This window comes from Nomascus leucogenys, chromosome 20 (assembly GCF_006542625.1).
Source record: "Nomascus leucogenys isolate Asia chromosome 20, Asia_NLE_v1, whole genome shotgun sequence".
Classification (NCBI taxonomy): domain Eukaryota; kingdom Metazoa; phylum Chordata; class Mammalia; order Primates; family Hylobatidae; genus Nomascus; species Nomascus leucogenys.
In genome coordinates, this window is record NC_044400.1 from 44,728,263 (window position 1) to 44,748,597 (window position 20,335).

A 20,335-nucleotide genomic window follows, 5' to 3' on the forward strand; every position below is an offset into this window, starting at 1 on the left:
CTTCTTTGCTTCTCGTTTCTTGACACTGGACTGTAAACTCCACATGAGCAGAAGACCTTGGCTATCTGAGTTCATTCTATTTCTCTAGTGATGAAAAGTATCTAACACATACAAGCTGCACAGCAAACATTTGTTGAATGAATGAATGAAAAATGCCAGGGTCATGGGGGAATGTGATGGCAAAGTATTGCCTAAAGAAAATAAGAGTACTCAAGTGAAGGAAACATTAAAAAGAAAATGAGGAGAAGAAATACAAAAGGGGAGATAGATGGAAAGACAGGATTAAAAAGGGAGGGAAGGCAGAAGGAAGAAAAGGAGACAGAAAAAAAGAAGGAAAAATCGACAGGAAAACAAACAGATGGTACAGTAACTAAGAAGGGACTGTATCCATGTGCCACTTGCCTAAGTGACATTTTCCCCTTCAGATTTCTTTCCATACCTTGATTTAAATCTCTTTTTCTTACAAGTCAGTTGTTCCATCTTCCCATATCTGCACTGAGCAAGCTTGACCTAGAATCATACCAGATGGAATATTCCATCCAGTTTCAATTTTTAGATGAAAATATGGGGCCCGCTGAAGAAGGGAGCTTAACCAGGGCTTCAGATCTAGTGAGCAGCAGACCTAGGGCTAGATCCTAATGTTCTTGATGCCCAGTTTTTTGTAGACAAGCAATAAAGGTGATATGAGTTCTGAATTTTTAAAACCAATCAGGCTCAGAATTCTGGTTTAGTAACATATTGATTTAAAGTGGCTCTAAAAAAAAAAAATGAATGCAGCTGCAGACACTTTCAAAGTGACCTTTCCTTCACCCTCCAAGCAATGTGTGTGTGACTAATTATTACCTATGAAGCTGCACAGTTACTATTGTTTCTGGTCACTTGCCACCCTGGTGAAACTATGAATGGGAGATGAGGCAGAACCTAAAACAATTTCCTAAAGTGAACAATGGTTTATAGAGGATAGATTTAAGTACAACAATAAATAGAGCATGTGATGACCAAGACGAAGTTTAGTGCAGTTTCCATATTCAAATATCCTAATTTTTATTCTGTTATTTTTTCGCTTAGCTAAAATTTTTCCAAGAGAAGTTTTAAAGAATGGCATACTGACAACAGAAAAGTACTTTTAGATAATAGATCACCACTAACTCCCATATTCCCAGTCATGAATCATAAAATCCAATATAAACCCCAAATTTTATTTTATCCATTAGTTCTCATTTTTTTTCCTATTTTTCCTCATCCTTTCTAAAAAATAAAAAATCAAGCAAATAGTATAAAATCAAATAGTATAAAAATCAAGCAAATATAGTATAAAAATCAAGCAAATAGTATAAAAGCAAGCAAATGGTATAAAATTAACAGCTCTGAATTTTGGCTTCTCTCCCTTTTCTGTTCCTTCATGATAAAATGACTCCAAAAACAATCAAAAGAAGAAAAGTTACCAATTCACAGACCCTATCTATGTAACTATGTTTATTATTCAGGCATATCCATGTCAAACATTGTTTGGCTAAACTGGAAAATGTTTTATATGAAATCAGTAGGATCTAAAGAACTTCTAAACTACAGGAAAGTTATCTCTGCCATCTCATACCCTGGTCACAAGCTATTTCTTTACACAAAGTACATTGCTGTCTCTTTTATTGTGACATTCTGCTCCAAGAATTATTTGGCCCAAACACGGCTCATTAAGTAGATATAGTCAAAGTGCTAATGATCCATCTTCAAAGAACTTGATCACTGACACATATGAGAAGACAGTTACAAATGTAAATGAAGAAGCAAGTTCTCCATAATCTAATGCCTTCTTTGAGTAACAGAGTTCAGATCTGTTTACCTTCCAAGAGCCTACTCAAATGTCCAATTGGCACCAATAAAATTTTTTGTCTAACACGCCGCTGTGCCTATTTCTTTCTTGCCTCTCTGTTAATCTTTACTTAACATTTTTCTCCTCTTCAAAATTCAAACTCTATATGCAAGATTTTTGCATTCAAAAAATGATGTTTGATCAGAATGAAAGCTATGCACGGAGGGAAAGTCAATGTGAGTTGTTTTGAAAGTTGATTTTTACCTTCACATTTTTATTTTATTAAGCATAACCAATTCTCTGTCTCTTAGAACTTAAAACATCACCACAAAATTGCAAATCAAACTATAAAGGAGTTTCCCCTAAACATAAATCACGCTTTACTTACTTGACTGTTACTCTGTTGGATGTATCCTGGAGGTCACTCGGGTCAAAAAGTTGAGATTCTTTAAGGCCGAGCTCTTTACAACCTCTCAAGAATAAGATAATATTGTCCTAGAAGGAAAAAAAGAAATATAAGTCTATATTATCTTAGATTATCTTTATGAATCAGCCCCTCCCAAGTTGCTGTAGGGATATTGGTCACTAAGGCAGCCATGGTCAGGTCTAAAACATAGCTTGCCTAACAAATCATACTATGTTAGGAAATGCCAGATAAACAGACACTTCAAACCCCCAAACCCACAACCATGCCAGATTCATTTTTTCCCATTAGCTTGACACATTTGTATAAAACTGCAAGTAAAATGCCATTAAAAAGGAAAACTTAGCATTGTTAGGGGGAACTGTACTCAAAAACAGGTATTTCTTATTGCTTCTTTGTCCATGTCTTGTTGCCTAGAATCTGGTTGAAATTGATTTCTTTTCTTTTCTTTCTTTTTTTTTTTAAAGGTTTTTCATCTTCAGCAAGTTTTTCTTCTTAATTGATCTTCTAAAATATATTCTTTAGATGTATTTTACATCCTTTATGGATTTTGACTAGTAATACCTCTTTGTGGATTATAAACTGAGTTAAATGCAAGAAAAAAAATCTAGACTTAATTGAAATGAGAAAAAAGGACAGGGAAAGCTTTTAAAATACTAATGCAAAAGACTGTCAAGAAAGTGAAATTTTCTCTAGCAGATACAAATTTACTTTGAATTGGCAGGCACCATTGACAATTAAGGAGGGGTCTGTCTTCATCTATTTTAAGTCATTAAGTACAAACAAATGCTTCTGAAAGGGATTGCAAATTGTGGGTCATCCTTTTGGAACTCCAGGGTATTAGTCAAGAAGTTTACCAGCTACAAGTCTCTAACTGTCCTCTTCCTAAAAGACTTTTGAAGGTGCTAACTGACCCCATCAGTTAGTGAAAACTACAGGATAGGGAATGTCGGCTCCAGAAGCCAGACTGATGTGAATCCATCTGAATGCTGTGAGAAAGATGCTACAAAAATCTGAAATGATGGTGGTGATTACAGAATCATATATTCACCCATGTGCAATTCAACTTAGTGAACACAGAATATTTCCAGTTACCCAGTTTGCAGTCAGGATTCTAAGATAACCCCCAAGAATCCTGCCCCCAATGTACACACCTCTCCTTGAGTGCAAGTGAAATCTGTGAATATGATGGGCTATAACTCTGTGATATGTCACTAGCAAGTTGACTTGGAGTTAATCAAAAGAAAGATTATCTGATTGGGCCTGACCTAATCAGGGAAACTCTTAGAAGGTGAGGTCAGAATTCCTGCTGGCCATGAATTCTATAGCTGCAAGGAGATGAATTCTGTTAACAACCACGAGCTTGGAAGAAGCTTGGAAGATGTTCAGATAGGATCTCAGCCCGCACTAACACTTCAATTTCAGTCCTGCAGGACCCTGAGCTAAAAATCCAGTTACACCATGTCCAGACTTCTGACATTCAGAAAATGAGAGATAACCAATGGGTGTTAAAGACATTAGGTTTTATGCAGTAATAAAAAATTAATACATCCAGGCTCAAAATAACAACAAGAACAATAGCAATAAGTTGCTAACCTTTCTATAGCCCTTATTATTCACCATGCATCATTCCAAGAACTTTACATATATTCACTCATTCAATTCCTGTACAACTTTATGAAAAATTTTGACAGACGAGTGATCTAAGGCACAGAAAAATGAAGCAAATTGTCCAAGATCACACAGCCCCCAAAGGATGGAGGTGCAAAACAACATGTCTTATATGAGGAACTCAAGCATAAAATCTGAGGCCAGCACCAAAGGAAGATGAGGCTATGCAGGTAGAGGCTGATCATAGAGGCCTCGAACGCCATGGAAGGCAAGTTGCAGAATGTCACAGGGGGGCTATATCTGAGAAGTGAAAACCCAGATCTATGGTGGAAGGAGATTGTTGCAGGTGGGGTTGCGGGGAGGTAGATGGTGTGAAGGAAGTACTAAAAAGGAACAAGATGGGAGACAGGGAGAACAATGAGGAGTTACTGCAACTTTATTTTCCCCCAATGAGGGTGCCTTCATATCAGGATGTTTTCTTTCTGGGTAAAGCCTAGGTCTTTTTTCAGCAGGCAAGAGATGCCATCGTTCACAAGACCTCTTGGAGGCTGATAGTGAGCTAGCTGTTCAGACCAAGTCTGATGTCACCTACACCCTCACCAGTTTCTCCTTCAGTTACTTTCCACATTTTTAAATTATCAAATGTAAGGGTTCCCTCCCATCCCCTGAGTTTTGCAGTTTTCCACTTTCTTGGCCATATATGTTTCATTGATTGACCCTGTCCTAGGTAGAAAAGAAAGGGAAAGAAAGCAAGGACTGAAAAAAGTGGTGATACGGAGTCCTTCTTAAAGGACCCAGATTTTCCAGTTGTGCATTGATCATCCTGTCACTGAATTTAAATATAACATCTTTCTTTCCAAAACACTTATTTTGTCCCAATATTTCAGTTACTTGAAATAAATTGTTTTCAATCCTTTTTTCTAGTTAACTTTGTTATCACACAGACATATCAATTTATCACTGATTTTAGCTATGCAAACCATGCCAGTCTTACTTGCTTCCAGACTTGTCTTTACTCAGTACTCAGACTTTCAATTTGGGTCACATCATTTTCCAGAGACGGCAAAATCTTCTCCCTGGAATTTTGCTTTTCTTATTGCCAGTGGAAGAAGTACATGTGGATGTTCATTTGGTATGTTTACATGTAAATGATTGGTTAGAAAAATGGTAGAAAAAGAAGGAATAAAAGTCACATACTTTATTATTATTGGAATATTTATGAGCATGTATGGAGATAAAAATTAGTACAATAAAGTATTGCTGAAAAGTGGAAAAATATTTTGTCAATATGAGAATCAACGGTTGCTGGTGAACTTCTTTTTTTTTTTCTTTTTGAGATGGAGCCTCACTCTGTCACCCAGGCTGGAGTGCAGTGTACAGTCTCGGCTCACTTCAGCCTCCACCTCCTAGGTTCAAGCGATTCTCCTGCCTCAGCCTCCTGAGTAGCTGGGACCACAGGCATGAGCCACCATGTCTGGCTAATTTCTGTATTTTTAGTAGAGATGAAGTTTCACCATGTTGGCCAGGCTGGTCTCGAGCTCAAGTGATCTGCCCACCTTGGCCCTGCAAAGTGCTGGGATTACAGGCACGAGCCACCATGCCCAGTTGGTGAATTCTTTTTTAAAAGGCTTTAAAAAATTTACTCATTATTCTTAAGAAAATAGGTTATAGATTGGTGAAGGCTATAGATATCAGACCATTAATGGTGAATTATGTAGGGCACTTAATAATATAAACTAAACATTTATAGCTTACACTCTTCAAGCATTTGCCATCTAGCTACCTGGTCTGTTCTGAGGATGTACATGGATTATTTCATTTATTTTCAAAACAGCCATAGACAGCAGGTACTGTTATTGTCTCCATTTTCTAGAGAAGTAGTTGAGGCACAGAGAGGTTATGTACCATACCTGTCACCCCGCTACTAAATCCGACTCCCAATTAACTCCACACAGTGGAAAAAATAAAATAAAGTTTCCCCAGATGTTAAAAATCTAAGTCTGAGAAGTGGCAATTCCTTTTCCCACCTCTCCAAATTTCCAGGTGCCTTATTCTGAATTCAGCCTTCCTGAAATTTCCATTTTAGTTCTTTTTCTTCTTGTCTTCTCTTTCTCTATGATGTTCTTCTTCCTCCTTCCCTCCCACCAGCAAACAAACACACCTATATATGCACCCTCTTAACTTACTTGGCTCTGTGACTCTCAAATGCTCCACTGCTCTAGCCTTGAACAATCTTGAGGATACCACATTCAAAAACACATGCACCACTCACTTACAATTCTACCATTTAGGAACAGTAAACCCTTTACCCCATGAGGCAATTCCAAACCAAAGAGTGACTAGTACAGATCCAGGTGAGTCTTCACTTGGGAGTGCAAGTATCCTCTGATTGGCCTTTAAACTCTGAGTGCTTTCTGCCCAGAGGAAAGCAAAGGTTGAGTGTTGATGCTCTCTGGGCATCATTCGGCACCACAATAAAGGACAAGACCTGTGACCAGCATGTAGTCCCCTAAGAGGTGCATGACTGTGACCCCCACAGATTCTCAACAAGGTGCTCCTCCTATGTGCATCCCAGACGCACAGATCCGCCCTTGAACACCATGCTGTATTCGGCATGCAGCCTGCAAACACAAACGCTTTGTGCTGACAGCCAGCCCAAACAATTTGGGCTAGAAGATTTAAATAACTGCAGGTCTGTTTCTAGCTTCTTGCTACAACCTAATGATGCTGGAGGGGAGCCAGGCCCCAGGCAGAAGAAAAGCCAGAAGGAAGAGCCACCCAGCCAAGAGCTAGCAAGGGCAGCCACTGGAGCAAGCAAGAAGGGCTGTGCCTTTAATTACATAAAATGCATCCTGTGAATTCTCATCTGCCTTGCTGTTCACACTGAGGTTTTTCCACATTTACAATTTCCAGCAAAACCCACAACTTAGTTGTTAACTTTGGAAGCCAAACACTAAAAGTGTCTCAATCCCAAGGGAAAAGAAGTACAAGACACTGCTTTACTATAATGGCTATATATTTAGCTCTTACTATGGTGGAGCTAACAAACCCATACATCTTTGCAAGAAGTTTCTAAAGGACTCTTCAAAAAAGTCAATGTCATGTAAAACAAAAATTGGTGATCAAAGCCATCATGATCAAATGCAGTGTACGATCTTTGATGAGACCCCAGATCCCAAAGGAAAAACTAAATAAGGGTGTAAAAGTCAAATCTAAATATGAACTGCACATTGGATGATATTGTTGAATGAATGTTAATTTTTTAGATGTGATTATGATTTTGCATTTACATGATAGACTGCCTTTATTTTTAAGCATCCACATGAATTATTTAGGGGTGAATTATCATAACGTCAGTAACACAATTTTCAAATGGTTCAAAAAAAAGTATGCATGTATATATATGTTCACACGTGTGGGGGAAGGGAGAGAGAGAGAGAGGTTGCGAGTATGTCTGCCTGTCTGTGAAGACAGAGATAAAGCAAATAGTAAAATAGTAACAAGCAGTGAATCTAGATCAAGGGTCAGTCAACTTTTTCTATAAAGGGTCAGATAGTAAATCTTCTAGGCCTTGTGGGCCATATGGTGGTCTCTGTTAAAATAATTCAACACTGTTGTTGTAACCAGATCATATGTAAACAAACGTGTGTCTGTATTCTAACAAACTTTATTTACGAAAGCAGGCATTGGGTGGATTTGGCCCATAGGCCATAGCTGGCTGACCCTGTATTCGGTTATTCACCCATACCATTCTTTGAATTTTTCTGTATGTTTGAGATTTTTCCCAAAAAAGGTTGTGAGAAAAGGTTCTTGAATTTGTAAAATATATATTCAACTAGGTAGGATTGTGACTTCATTGGTAAAAATCTATTCCACAAAATTCAAGGAAAAATGGTTGTCACCTCTGAGATGACCACTGCAAAGTCATGGAGGTAAATCCTCAGGTGCTACTGATGGAAAGTTACCATTTCTGGCTAATTGGCAAGTACTGCATAACATGAGTCTCAGTTCAACAGAAAGGCATAACATAAAGTTCCTCAAAGAGTCTATTTTGTACTAGACTAATATTAATATATGAATTTATACCACTGTTTATGTAACTTCCATACATTAAACTCGCCTTGCTCATGGGCCAGTGGTTTCTCATTTCATTGATTTGTGGGCTTGCCCTGTGTATAAAAACATTTCCCAAGGGCTATGGGTAAGACCTGAGCTTGCTACCTTCCCAGGGCCTCTTACTCCAAAGACATCTTTGCAACTCACTCCCTTTCCTTTCTCACCCCAAAGGCAAGGTGAGGGAATAGCCCAGGATGGTCTCTACCCCAGAGTGTAGCAAAGTTCCTGACATGTAGCAAGTGCTCACTAAATATTTAAATAAACTCAATTCAGTGTGCTATGTACTCTTCTAAGTATCTGTAACAATGAATAAAACAGAACTCCTTAGTCTTCACAATCCATCAAATAACTGGAATTGTTCAAGATACACATAAACAGAGTTCTGACATCAAATTAGAAAACAGAAGTAAGAGAAGAACAAACATATCAAGGAACAGGGCACAAATAGCTTTTGCAGTTAGAATCCCAGCCTTGTCTGCTTCTCAGCTATGTGTCCTTGGGCATAGTTCCTAACCTTTCTGATCCTCAGATTTCTAACTCGTAAGTTGGGGGACGCTATCGACCTGTAGGGATGTCAAAATTACAGAAAATATACATTAAGAACACAGCTCAATGTCTGGCACCTTCTGGGCACTCATTGTATGGAAGTTATTATTAAGACGTTCTTGTTCACTCAGGTCAAGAAAGGACCATGGAAGATGCGATGATGAAGAACAGTTTATCCATCTATGAAAAACAGGCACACTGTGTAGGTATAGCCCTTGCCAGTTACATAGGAGATGGCAAAGAAAAAAAAAAGATAGTTGCTGCTATTGTTACTTAGTTGTTATTAACCACCACCTTGGCAGTTTTATACAAACAGCCTCAAATTTAGGGGCAGGCTACATACCAAAAGTTCATTTGTAAGGTAGCTGCTTATAAGCCATCATTGTAATTATCCCACAGAAATAAATCTTTGCATGGTGGTTCTAAGTTCAGACCAGAAAAGCCTACTTCATCCAAAGTACACATGAAGGAGAGTAGGAATTACATGATGGAATCTAAAAGCTGGGCAGAACACTTCAGCGGGAAAACATATTCAGAGATGCCAGGTGCACTTCTCCTCTGACTACAGTTGGATCAAGGATCCCAGCAGCTACAGAAGAGGTTTCCTCAGCCCATGGCAGTGCTATCAGAGGGAGAAGGGGGAGGAGGAGAAGGGGGCCTCATCCAGGCCCTTCTTCCTCTTTACTTCAGAAGGCAAGCAAGAAGCTCCTTGCTACCTTTCTCTTTCTTCAGTTGTCATTTTCGTCTGCAAAAAGGTTTCTCTCTTTCCTTTATCTCCTACACAGAGCAAGCAGCCTTCTGGCTCTGGGGCGGACACCCTGCATTTGGTAGTTCTCTATGGAAACCAGACAGGGAATGAGAAGCTCCCTTCTGTGCCCAACCTTCTTGGCTTTATTTCTTTTACCCCATTAGGGAAAGATCAACATGATCATGGATTTGGGTTCACAGAAAATGAAGGGAATGCTCATTTGGGTTTCAAATGAATCCAGACACCTTTACTGCCAGATATTTAAAATGCAATATATATATAAAGCATCCATGTAATTCTCAGTTTCTGTAAATGAGAAGACTAGGTGGAAAATATTAAAATGTAAACTAGAATTACCTCTTTTGCAGTTCTCATTTTTATACATTTTCTATAACAAATATTTGCCCTAAAAATCTTAGTAAGGCCCAGGTGCAGTGGGTCACACTTGTACTGCCAGTGCTTTGAGAGGCTGAGGCAGGAGGATCCCTTGAGGCCAGAAGTTCAAGACCAGCCTGGGCAATAGAGCAAGACTCTCTCTATAAAATGTTTTTTAAAAAATTAGCTGGGCATGGTGGAGCATGCCTGTAGTCCCAGCTACTCAGGAGGCTGGGGTGAGAGAATCACCTGAGCCTAGGGGGTAGAGGCTGCAGTGAGCTGTGACTGCACCACTGTACTTCTGCCTGGGTAACAAAGCAAGACCTTGTCAAGCAAGCAAGCAAGCAAGAAAAAAGAGAATGAGAAAAGAAAGAAAGAAATTTTAATAAGGACTAGCATACCTCAGAAAGACTTTCAGATTTACAAGTCTATCATAGAAGACCCAGATCTTGTTAGGAAACCCATAACCAACAATAATGTTACTTTTCTATTCTACCTATAAGACTTGTTTTTCTTTTAAACATGGTTTTGATTAGGTTTTCTACATTTGAAGCGAACTCCCTTTAACAGAAATGCAATTAAGAAACTCAGAATTTAAGGAATACATTACCAAAATATCTCCAGGAACTTACCACATAATTAATAGAATTTGGGGATTTCCTGTACCTGCCGTGTGTTCACAGTTGCTGCCTCAGCCTGTATGGGTAACAGTCACACTCCAGTGACTGGCTGATGTCCAACAACAATCAGCACTTGCCAGACTTTCAGTGCATTTTTATTTGCCAGGAGCACTTAATGAGGATACCAGCTCTTCCACTGAGAGAAAAGAGCAACTCATTCTGCCTGGGGGAATTCTGGGGAGGTTTGACCCAGAAGGTGGCAGCTGGGTGGCTGCTTGAAGCAGAAGAAAACATTTTATGGATGGGAAATGAGCAGAAGTGCAGCGGATCACAGAAGAGAAAATGGGAGGTGGGAGGAGAAGAGAACTATGAAAGGTGAGACAGAGGAGGCCTCTGAGTGTCTTGCTAAAGATTTAGACTGTTCTTTAGGCAGTGGGGAAGCCAGACCAGTTCATGAGAACAGGAGTCCTGGGATCCTAGCTTTGTTTTGGGAAAAGATGTCAGGTGCAGTGGGAAAGAGCCAATGGGTGGATGAGAGGGTCCATTTAAGAGGTTACTATAAGATCCCAGGCCTGGCGTGGTAGTTCATGCCTGTAATTTCAGCACTTTAAGAGGCAGGCGGATCACTTGAGCCCAGAAGTTTGAGACCAGCCTGGGCAACGTGGTGAAAGGGCAACGTGGTGAAACCTTATCTCCACAAAAATAAAAAAAGTAGATGGGCCTGGTGGTGCGCACCTTAGACTCAACTACTTGGGAGGATGGCTTGAATCTGGGAGGCAGAAGTTGAAGTGAGCCGTGATTGTGCCACTACACTCCAGCCTGGGCAGGAGCGAGACCCTGTCTCAAAAAAAAAGAACAATTAATTAATTAATTTTAAAAGATCCCAGAGGGAGCTAAACCAGAGGGGGAAGATATGAGCACCTCTCTTTGGATTGGCCATTGAGTGGATGTGGGGATAGAGGACGAGGGGAAAGATGGGGTTTCAGGTAATGCTATGGTTTTTAGCCATTAAGATTGTCCTAAGGAACAGGAGCAAGAGGAGATCTGTGAGGAAGGGAAATAAATTGGGAGCACTCTATATTTAGACAGCCCTAGCTCATCGGGGACTTATATTTGGGTTTGGAGTTAAGAAGCAAGGCCCCTGCAGAATGTGTAGGTTTGGGAATCACCAGCCCAGGAACACAGGAGAAGCCGAGGGAAAGCAGGATGTTTCCTGGGAGAGGTCAGACGCAGAATGAGCGAGGCTAACCCAGAGACATCATCCACATGTAAAGGACAGTTAGAGGAGGACGAGTTCATCGTGCCCGAAGAAAAGCAAACATAAGCAGGAGGAGAACCAGGGAAGCCAGCGCCAGGGAAGCCAGACCAGAGCACTGTTTCAGGAAGCACTGTGTGTGTGGAGTCATATGCCACACCACCACACTGAGGATCCCAGCTCTGCCCCTTCCTGGCTGAATAACCTAACCCTTCTCTGTCCCAGGTTTCTCTTCTAAAAGCCTATGTCCTTACAAGTCCTATAGAACCTGTTACCCACTACATTTCTGATCACATCTCCAAGGCTGTCCCCCACCCACCACCCCCGATGGGGCTTCAGCCGGGCACCTGCTCACTGGTCCTCAGACATGCCAGGTGAGCTCCTGCCAGGGCCTTTGCACTGCTCTCTCGCTCTCTTTTAACCTAGATATCACCTAGAACAACATTATAACTGGGGCATAAGAAGTAAATGCTCCTCCTCTTTGACCTTAGTCCCTCTTCTTCCAGGATTCTCATTCTTTCTCACCTATAACACCTGCTCTTTCATTTACAAACTTTGCTCTTTTCTCTCAGTCCATTTCTCTCTCCCCTTGTTGCCTTATTTCCTTCATGATCCAGTCTAGGCCACTGCATGTAACTTCGGCATCCCCACCTCTTTGTCATTCTGTAAGAGAACAAGGACTAGGAGGAGGAAATAACACAGATGAACAGTTAGCCTGGGACAATAAGCCTTGGCATTGAACCCAGCCATCTCTTGCCTCCACTGGAAGAAGGATAAGCCGTCTCTCTATATGGAGAGACATCAGCTGGGATAACACTCCTGACCCTCCCTCCTCCTTTGCTAAGTTGGTTTGGGAGAAGAAATGGGACATCTCTACTCAGCCATTTCCTTTCCATGAAGACAGGCTCTCAGTCTCTGCCATGTGGTAAGGGGCCTCTCTCTGTGGGGGAGGCCTGTGGTTGCCCAGTTGTGCCAGAAATGGGTGGATAAATTCATTTAATTCAGGAATGAGGACTGGCAAACCCACTTGGTTGAAGCGCTAAACTCATGTTCTCCAATTTGTTCCACGAGAAGTCAAGATGATATTGTGATCTCTGCCTGATTCCCATGTGTCAGCTAGAGGAGGAAGAGGGGAATATTATTTATCACCCTAAGTCCCTAATGCTTGGCTCCCTGTGCTACTGGACATAATGCTGCCATGATTGGGCCTGGAGCTGCCACAAATTTATGAGCTCCCACATCAGTAGGCTCCTGGATCCACTTGTTAATCCTTCCAGGCATCCTTGGTCAGCCCCCTCTTCCAATCTTGGAAGAAGTGTGAACAAGCCTCCTCTACTTCCTTCCACCTCTCTGCCATGCCTTCACCTTCTTCTCACTCACAGATGTCATTAGCCCCCAAGATTTAAATCCCCTTACTTCACCCATCCTATATTCTGTATCTAAAAATTATTTTTTAAAAAGAATATAAAGTTTGATATGTTACGGTATTTTGAAATAATCTGCTCTACTGTTTTTCAACAATGGGAGCAAAGTGTGAGTCTGGGTTAGAATGATGATGAGTCAGTGCTTAGGCTATGTTAACTTTAATTTTTAAAGCTTATTCAAAGCTATCCATGGCATACTTGCTGTTTGAAAGGTAGTATGTTAAGTGTTTTGAGCAGGAAGGGGTCATAAGAGACTCTTATTTGCAAGTGAGAGAAATCCAGATGTAAATAGGCATATATTGGATTACCGAGTCCAGTATGACCCAGCAGGGCACAGGGTGGGGATGCAGCTGACCCACACTGAAACAGCTGTAAACCAAGGCCTCAGGTACTGGGGCCCTGGACTTACTTAATCTCTTGTCTGCCCACTCTGCATGTTGGCTTATTGGCTCTTGCTGTTCATGAGTTTCTTCCACATGAACCTCTAGTTCCCAAGTTTCATTATTGAAGGCTGGCACCCCATCAGAGGACTGACTCTCTTCTCACTTGCAGTTTGAAAAACATCCCAGGAAAAGGCCCATATTGACCTGTCTAGGGTCAAGTTCCCTCCCACAGTAGCTAATGAAATAGCATAGAAAAGACTGTGAATCCTTGGCCAGGGAGGAGTACAGGAGGAATAGTTTCCAAAAGAAGGAAAATGAGACTCCCTAGGGCAGACAAAACTATCAGTACTGGCTGCACTCACAAAAGTGGATCAGATGTGGATTTTTCTTTCCAAGTTTTAGAGTAGAATGTGAATTACTACTATCATTTTTAGCATACAAACTGATCAAATTTGGTTTTGCTTTAAAGATATTCTTTTGGAACTATGCACTAAGCTGTAATGCTGCTTCCATTTGCTGAAGTTAACAGTCTTGATGTCAAAGAGGACCAACTACAAAATGAAGTGAGCATACATTACTTAATTAACTCTGCTTGGAAGAGCTTTGGAAGCACAATTCCTTGCCAGCATAGCATATATTAATTATTTTTTCCTCATAGCACAGTTAGGGAAATAGAATGCCCAACCCCAAAGACTCCGTTGGCTCTTGCACCTTGATTTTATCTCTTTCTGGATTCCAGACTCATGACCATCCATACAGCAGCTGTATTGCCTCTCAAGGACTTGACATTCAAGCTCATTTGAGGGGCAATACCACAGTGCAGCCTATCAGGAAAACTGTCTGGATTCCAAGGAATCTATCCCTCCAAAAAATTACTGAACTATTCCCCAGGCTACTTAAACTAACCCTAAAACCCAACATATACATTAGTATATTATATGGCCAGATTGTTTTCCAACATAATTCACTAGTTGCATTTTGGGAATTGAATGAAAAATACCTTCACTTATTTTAGAATAAAACTTCTTAAACTATCTATCATATTCCATTAAACAGTTCCCGTATATTTGGCATGTAAAATATGACTGAGAGCAGTGATAAACTGTGGTCTGTGGATTGCTATGGGTTTGGTACTGGTCCATGAGGAAATAACTGCAGAATTGAAAATAAGCATTTAGGCCAGGCACAGTGGCTCATGCCTATAATCCTAGCACTCTGGGAGGCCAAAGCAGGTGGATTGCTTGAGAGGTTCGAGACCAGTGCAGGCAACATGATGTGATCTCATCTCTACAAAAAAATGCAAAAATTAGCCAGGCATGGTGACATGCGCCTATAGTCCCAACTACTTGGGAGACTGAGGTGGGAGGATTGATGGAGCCCAGGAGGTTGAGGATGCAGTGAGCTGAGATCACGCTACTGCACTCTAGCCTAGGCAACAGAGTGAGACCCTGTTTCAAAAAGGGAAGGGGAGAGGAGGGGAAGGGAGTGGAGGGGAGGAGAGGAGAGGGAGCTGAGGGGAGGAGAGGGAAAGGAAGGGAAAGGAGAAGAGAGGAGATGAGAAGAGAAGAGAAGACAGAAGAGAAGCGAAGTGAAGCATTTAAAAACTTTTATAACAATTTGGTATTCTAATCACATCCAACTCTGTGATCAATGAACTCATTTCATTGAATAGGGAGTATACCATTTCGGATTTTTTCCAGCCTACATGAGTCATATATTGTGCTGAACTGTGTAATCAATGGTAGTAGAATCACGTATCAGTCTGAGTTGGGTTGGAAGTTAAACAACAACAATAATAACAGGCAAATCAAACACAATGAGATATCGCTTCACACTCATTAGAATGCCTATTTTTAAAAAGACAGAAAATAACAAGTGTTAATGAGAATACAGAGAAACTAGAACCACTGTGCACTGCTAGTGAGAATGTAAAATGGTGTAACTGCTATGGAAAACAGTTTGATGTTTCCTCAAAAAGTTAAACACAGGATTACAATATGATCCAGCAATCCCGCTTTTAGGTATACGCCCAAAATAACTGAAAGCAGAAACTCAAATAGACACTTGCACACTAAAGTTTATAATGGCCAAAATGTGGAGACAACCCAAATGTTTGTCAGCAGATGAACAGATAAACAAAATGTGGTCTATACATACAGTGGAATAGTATTTAGCCTTATAAAGAGATGACATTTTGACATATGCTACAATGTAAATAAATCTGGAAGATATTATGCTAAGTGAAATAAGCCAGACACAAAAGGACAGATATTGCAGGATTCCACTTATACATGAGGTACTTAGAGTAGTCAAATTTGTAGAGACAGAAGGTAAAACAGAGGTTACCAGGGTCTGAGGTAAGGGTAGGGGATAATGGGTAGTTGTTGTTTAATAAGTAAAAAGTTTTAGTTTGTGATGATGAAAAAGTTCTCAAAATAGTGCTATAGACTGAATGTTTGTGCCCATCAATGTGGCATTTGGAAGTGGAGTGTTAGGAAGTGATTAAGTCATGAAGGTGAGCCCTCATAAATGGGATTAGTGCTCTTTTAAAAGAGACCCCAGAGAGCATCCTTGCCCTTTCCACCATGGAAGGACAAAGAAAGAAGATGGTCATCTATGAACCAGGAAACAGGTCCTCACCAGATGCCAAATCTGCCAGTGCCTTGATCTTGGACTTCCCAGCCTCCAGAACTGTGAGAAATAAAGTCCTGTTGTTTATAAGCCACCTAGTCTATATATTTTGTTATAGCAGCCTGAACAAACTAAGACAAACGGATAGAGATGACAATTGCATAACACTGCGAATATAACTTACTAAACTGTAAGCCTAAAAATGGTTAAAATGGTCAATTTTGTTAGGTATAAAAATGCAAAACAAACAAACAAACAAAAAAGCAATAAACACATCACAGAGTCCTAGAGGATATGTCCCAGGAGATTCTGGATCAAATAAAGTTTGGAAAATGCTGCACAAAACATTCCCCACTTGGAGTTCATAACGTTTAGACTAACAGTTCTGAGACATTCTTACTAAGAGACTCTTAATTTTAACTCAGCTTTTCCTAAACTTATTAGACTTCAGAATCCCTTTTTCCATCATACACCTTTTAACAGCTCATAAAGCACAGTTTAAGAAATGTTGAGCCAGATGAACTACTGAAACACAGTTTATATTTTCACATCATATTCAAATAGGAGTCAAATAGTCATCACACTTTGGTTGTGGCTCATCATCTAAAACTCAACTTTCAATCCATTTCTACACTGGCATTGCCAACCAACCCCCAAGACATGTGAGACAAATAGGAGTCAAACATCAAGGTCTGATTCATCTCTGCGTACTTCAACCTTTGCAACAAAGGATATATTCCACACTTGTCTCTATAGGGCTGCAGGTTAAGACAATGATTTACTAGTTAGGGGTGACCCCAGGAACAAAGTATTTCATAGTCCAGGTCAGACATGTGGATGACATTAGGAAAAGAAACAGGCGTATAGAGGTCAAATGAGTGTGAGAGCAAAGAGCCATGTCAATAGATATAAACACCATTACCCCGATCATATTTACAGATCACAACCTCTCTACTGAGAAGGCTAAAAAGTCAGCCAGAAAGGAAACACCACAACATAAAAAAACCCAAAACAAACCTGAAGTAATTTCGGTATTCGGAAATTTCAACTGGAGAAAAGTCCTCTTGAAATATTCTGCTGATATTAAAATGTGTATGAAAGGAAGAAGAGATATGTAGGGTACAAATTCAAAGCAAAAAAAAAAGAGAGAGAGAAATCAGGTGGAAATATCACCACCACTCCTTTTATGTTTTCAAGTTTATCAGGTGCCTAACCCAGGTTGGGGCTGCCTTTACTATTCCAATGTTTTTCTATGTAATTCAAAAAAGGTGTGGAGAAAAGCTTGTCTTCATATAACTCTAGATTCTCAACATTGTAATCATGCACAAGTGGAAACCACATTTCATCGTCAAGGAATGTTGAAAAAAAAGTATATTCAAAATAATAAATTTTCCATGGATACTGGCTTCTTCTTTCCAACTTAGTGTTTGACCTAATTTATACAGTAAATCTAATGGGGGAAGTTATCTCTCCCAAATAGCACCTAGCACATTCTTGGCAACTAAAATGAGTTAACACATTGCATATGCTGTTCCTGTTCACAAAACAAGATATCTGAGAAAAAGGTCACCACGGAGGGGGAAGAGAGGAGATGGGTGAACATAAGGAATGTTGAGAGCCACCAGTGTGACTGCAGAGGACCCTTTCCTAAGCACTCAGGTTTGGGAAGATATAGACAGGGTTTCCTAAGGACAAGAAGTACTAAGGCCCTATAAGGTGTGTGGGGCTTTGCAATTTCTTCCACATTTAGTTCTCACAACCTAGCCCTAAGTGTGCCTACCCTCACAGATGTAGAGAAAGATGTTTAAAATAAGTTCCATAGAGTTATTGTTTGATAGGAACAGAGTTTCAGTTTGAGACGATGAAAAGTTACAGGGAAAGATGGTGGTGATGCTTGCACAGCAATGCAAATGTATTAACACCATTGAACTGTCCACTTAAAATGATTAAAATGGTGAAGTTTGTTATATATATTTTACCACAATAAAATAAAGTTCAGTAATGTTCCAAGGGCACACAACACACCCATGACAAAGCTAACAGGTATGCCAGTCTGATTCAAAAGCCATACATAGTCTTTCCCTCCAACTTACAAAATACTGCTGAAGATGATGATAATGATAATTATAAATATCAACATCATGATCATCATCATTACTGACTTATTGAGTGCATTCTATGTGTAAGACACTGTTCTAAGCAATTTATGTATATATACATACTAAAGCTTCATGTCAACCCTATGAGGTAGATACTATTATTATCCCCATTTTCCAGATGAGAAAGTGAACTACAGAGACATAATGTAATGTGCTTAACGGCACACATGTAAATGGTTGAATCAACATAAATGGTTGAATCAAATCCTGGCCGTCTGACTCCAGAATCCCTACCCCTTACCACTACACTGCGTTGCCTCCTGGTCTATAAATTTAGGCACATAGCATATAAAGACATAAACCTCACTAGCCTGAAGATGATGCCCAAACCAAGCATGTCAATAGGTTATAAATAATGTTTACATGGGCTAATAAAAGTGAATTGCCACATAGTCTCTCAGGAGTATATTCCAAAGACCAGCTTCAGTACCATCTTCCATCTAGTTTTCCATGTGTGCCTGTGGATCATGATTCCTTGGCACCATCTCAACCACGGTGGTAGGAACAACATACACATGCAGCTCTGGGTTATGGTTAAAGCCTGTGGCTTAGTTTTCCATTATTCCATGAGTTATCATGCAGGAATTCACACTCATGCATGTATCAACTATTTTAGGACTAGCACTATGGCTAGCACACTACACATTTTAAGCAAGTCTTTTTTTTTAATTCACTTGGAAGAGTTTAAATAACATGTTCATTGCAGTGTTATTAGCAATAGCCAAAATATGGGAACAACCTACGTGTCCTTCAGTGGACGAATGGATAAAGAAAATCTGACATATATATTCACAATGGAATATTAGCCATAAAAAGAAGGAAATCCTGTTATTTGTGAGAACGTGGATGAACTTTGGAGGACATTATGCCAAGTGAAATAAGCCAGACTCAAAGGCAAATTCTGTATGATCTCACTTGTGGAGTTTTTTTTCTTTTCTTTTCTTTTCTTTTTGAGACAGAGTCTTGCTCTGTTGCCCAGGCTGGAGTGCAGTGGCGTGATCTCGGCTCACTGCAACCTCTGCCTCCCGGGTTCAAATGATTCTCCTGCCTCAACCTCCTGAGTAGCTGGGACTACAGGCATGTACCATCACGCCCAGCTAATTTTTGTACTTTTTAGTAGAGACAGGGTTTCACCATGTTGGCCAGGATGGTCTTGATCTCTTGACCTCGGGATCCACCCGCCTCAGCCTCCCAAAGTGCTGGGATTACAGGTGTGAGCCACTGCGCCCGGCTATCACTTGTGGAATTTAAAGTCACTGAACTCACAGAAGCAGAGAGTAGAATTGGGGTTGCCAGGGGCTGTAGGAAATAGGGAAATGTTGGTCAAAAGGGTATAATCAGTAATAAGATGTATAAATTCTGAGGACATAATGTGCAGGATGGTGACTATAGTTAATAACACTGTATTGTATACTTGAAATTTGCTAGGAGAATAGATCTTAAGTATTCTCACTGCATTTGCAGTGATGGATGTGTTAATTAGCTCAATTGTGGTAGTCATTTCACAGTGCATACATGTATCAAATCATGATGTTGCACACCCTAAATATATACAAGTTTTATTTGACAACTATCCCTCAATAAAGCTAGAAAACAGATAGATGATTGATAGATAGACGGATGGATGGACGGACAGACAGACAGACAGACAGTTTTCCTGTCTTCAAAGGTTAGCTCTGTAACCATCTGGCTCTGGAATCCTTTTGAATGCTAACTCTTTATCCAGTATCTTCTACAGTAATTGGTATAGTCAAGGTTTCTACTTCTGGGATCAATTTTGATCATTTATATTTTGCTGAAAAATCATCCTTTTCTGCTGATTTTCAAACCTCTTACCATGAGTTTGTTTATACAAGTATCAAAATGATTTTAACTTATCTTCTATTTATTGGTTTGCCATTTATTTTCTTTGTCTTTAGTTTGTACTCCTTTGCTATCTTATTTTCCCTTAATTGGGCTTTCAACAGATTTATATATTTTACTGGTCTTTCCAAAGAACCAGCTTTTGGATTTATTTATCCATTATTCCATCCCTTTAATTTCAGCTTTTATCTTTATTAATTCCTTCTTCCTGGTTTTTTAGGTTTATTGTATCTCTTTATTTCTTAAGCTGAGTAATGACTTGTCTTATTTTTTCTTTATTCTTTAGTAAAGAATAGAAAATTTCCTCTGTCTTTCACTGTGCTTAGAAGTTTTGATAATAAAATATTCTTTTTTCTTTCTTCTCTGATAA

The 20,335-nt window shown here is 39.9% G+C and overlaps 1 protein-coding gene across 6 annotated transcripts in view; it reads right to left on the reverse strand.

The window, feature by feature from the left end:
* LIMCH1 (LIM and calponin homology domains 1) overlaps positions 1 to 20,335 on the reverse strand; it is a 338,444-nt gene that overhangs the window by 98,561 nt on the left and 219,548 nt on the right. For all 6 annotated transcript variants that reach the window (XM_030801291.1, XM_030801287.1, XM_030801286.1 and 3 more), the window contains exon 4: positions 2,199 to 2,305. In XM_030801291.1, coding sequence (XP_030657151.1) covers positions 2,199 to 2,305 — 107 coding nt within the window. The remainder of the gene's footprint in view (positions 1 to 2,198; positions 2,306 to 20,335) is intronic.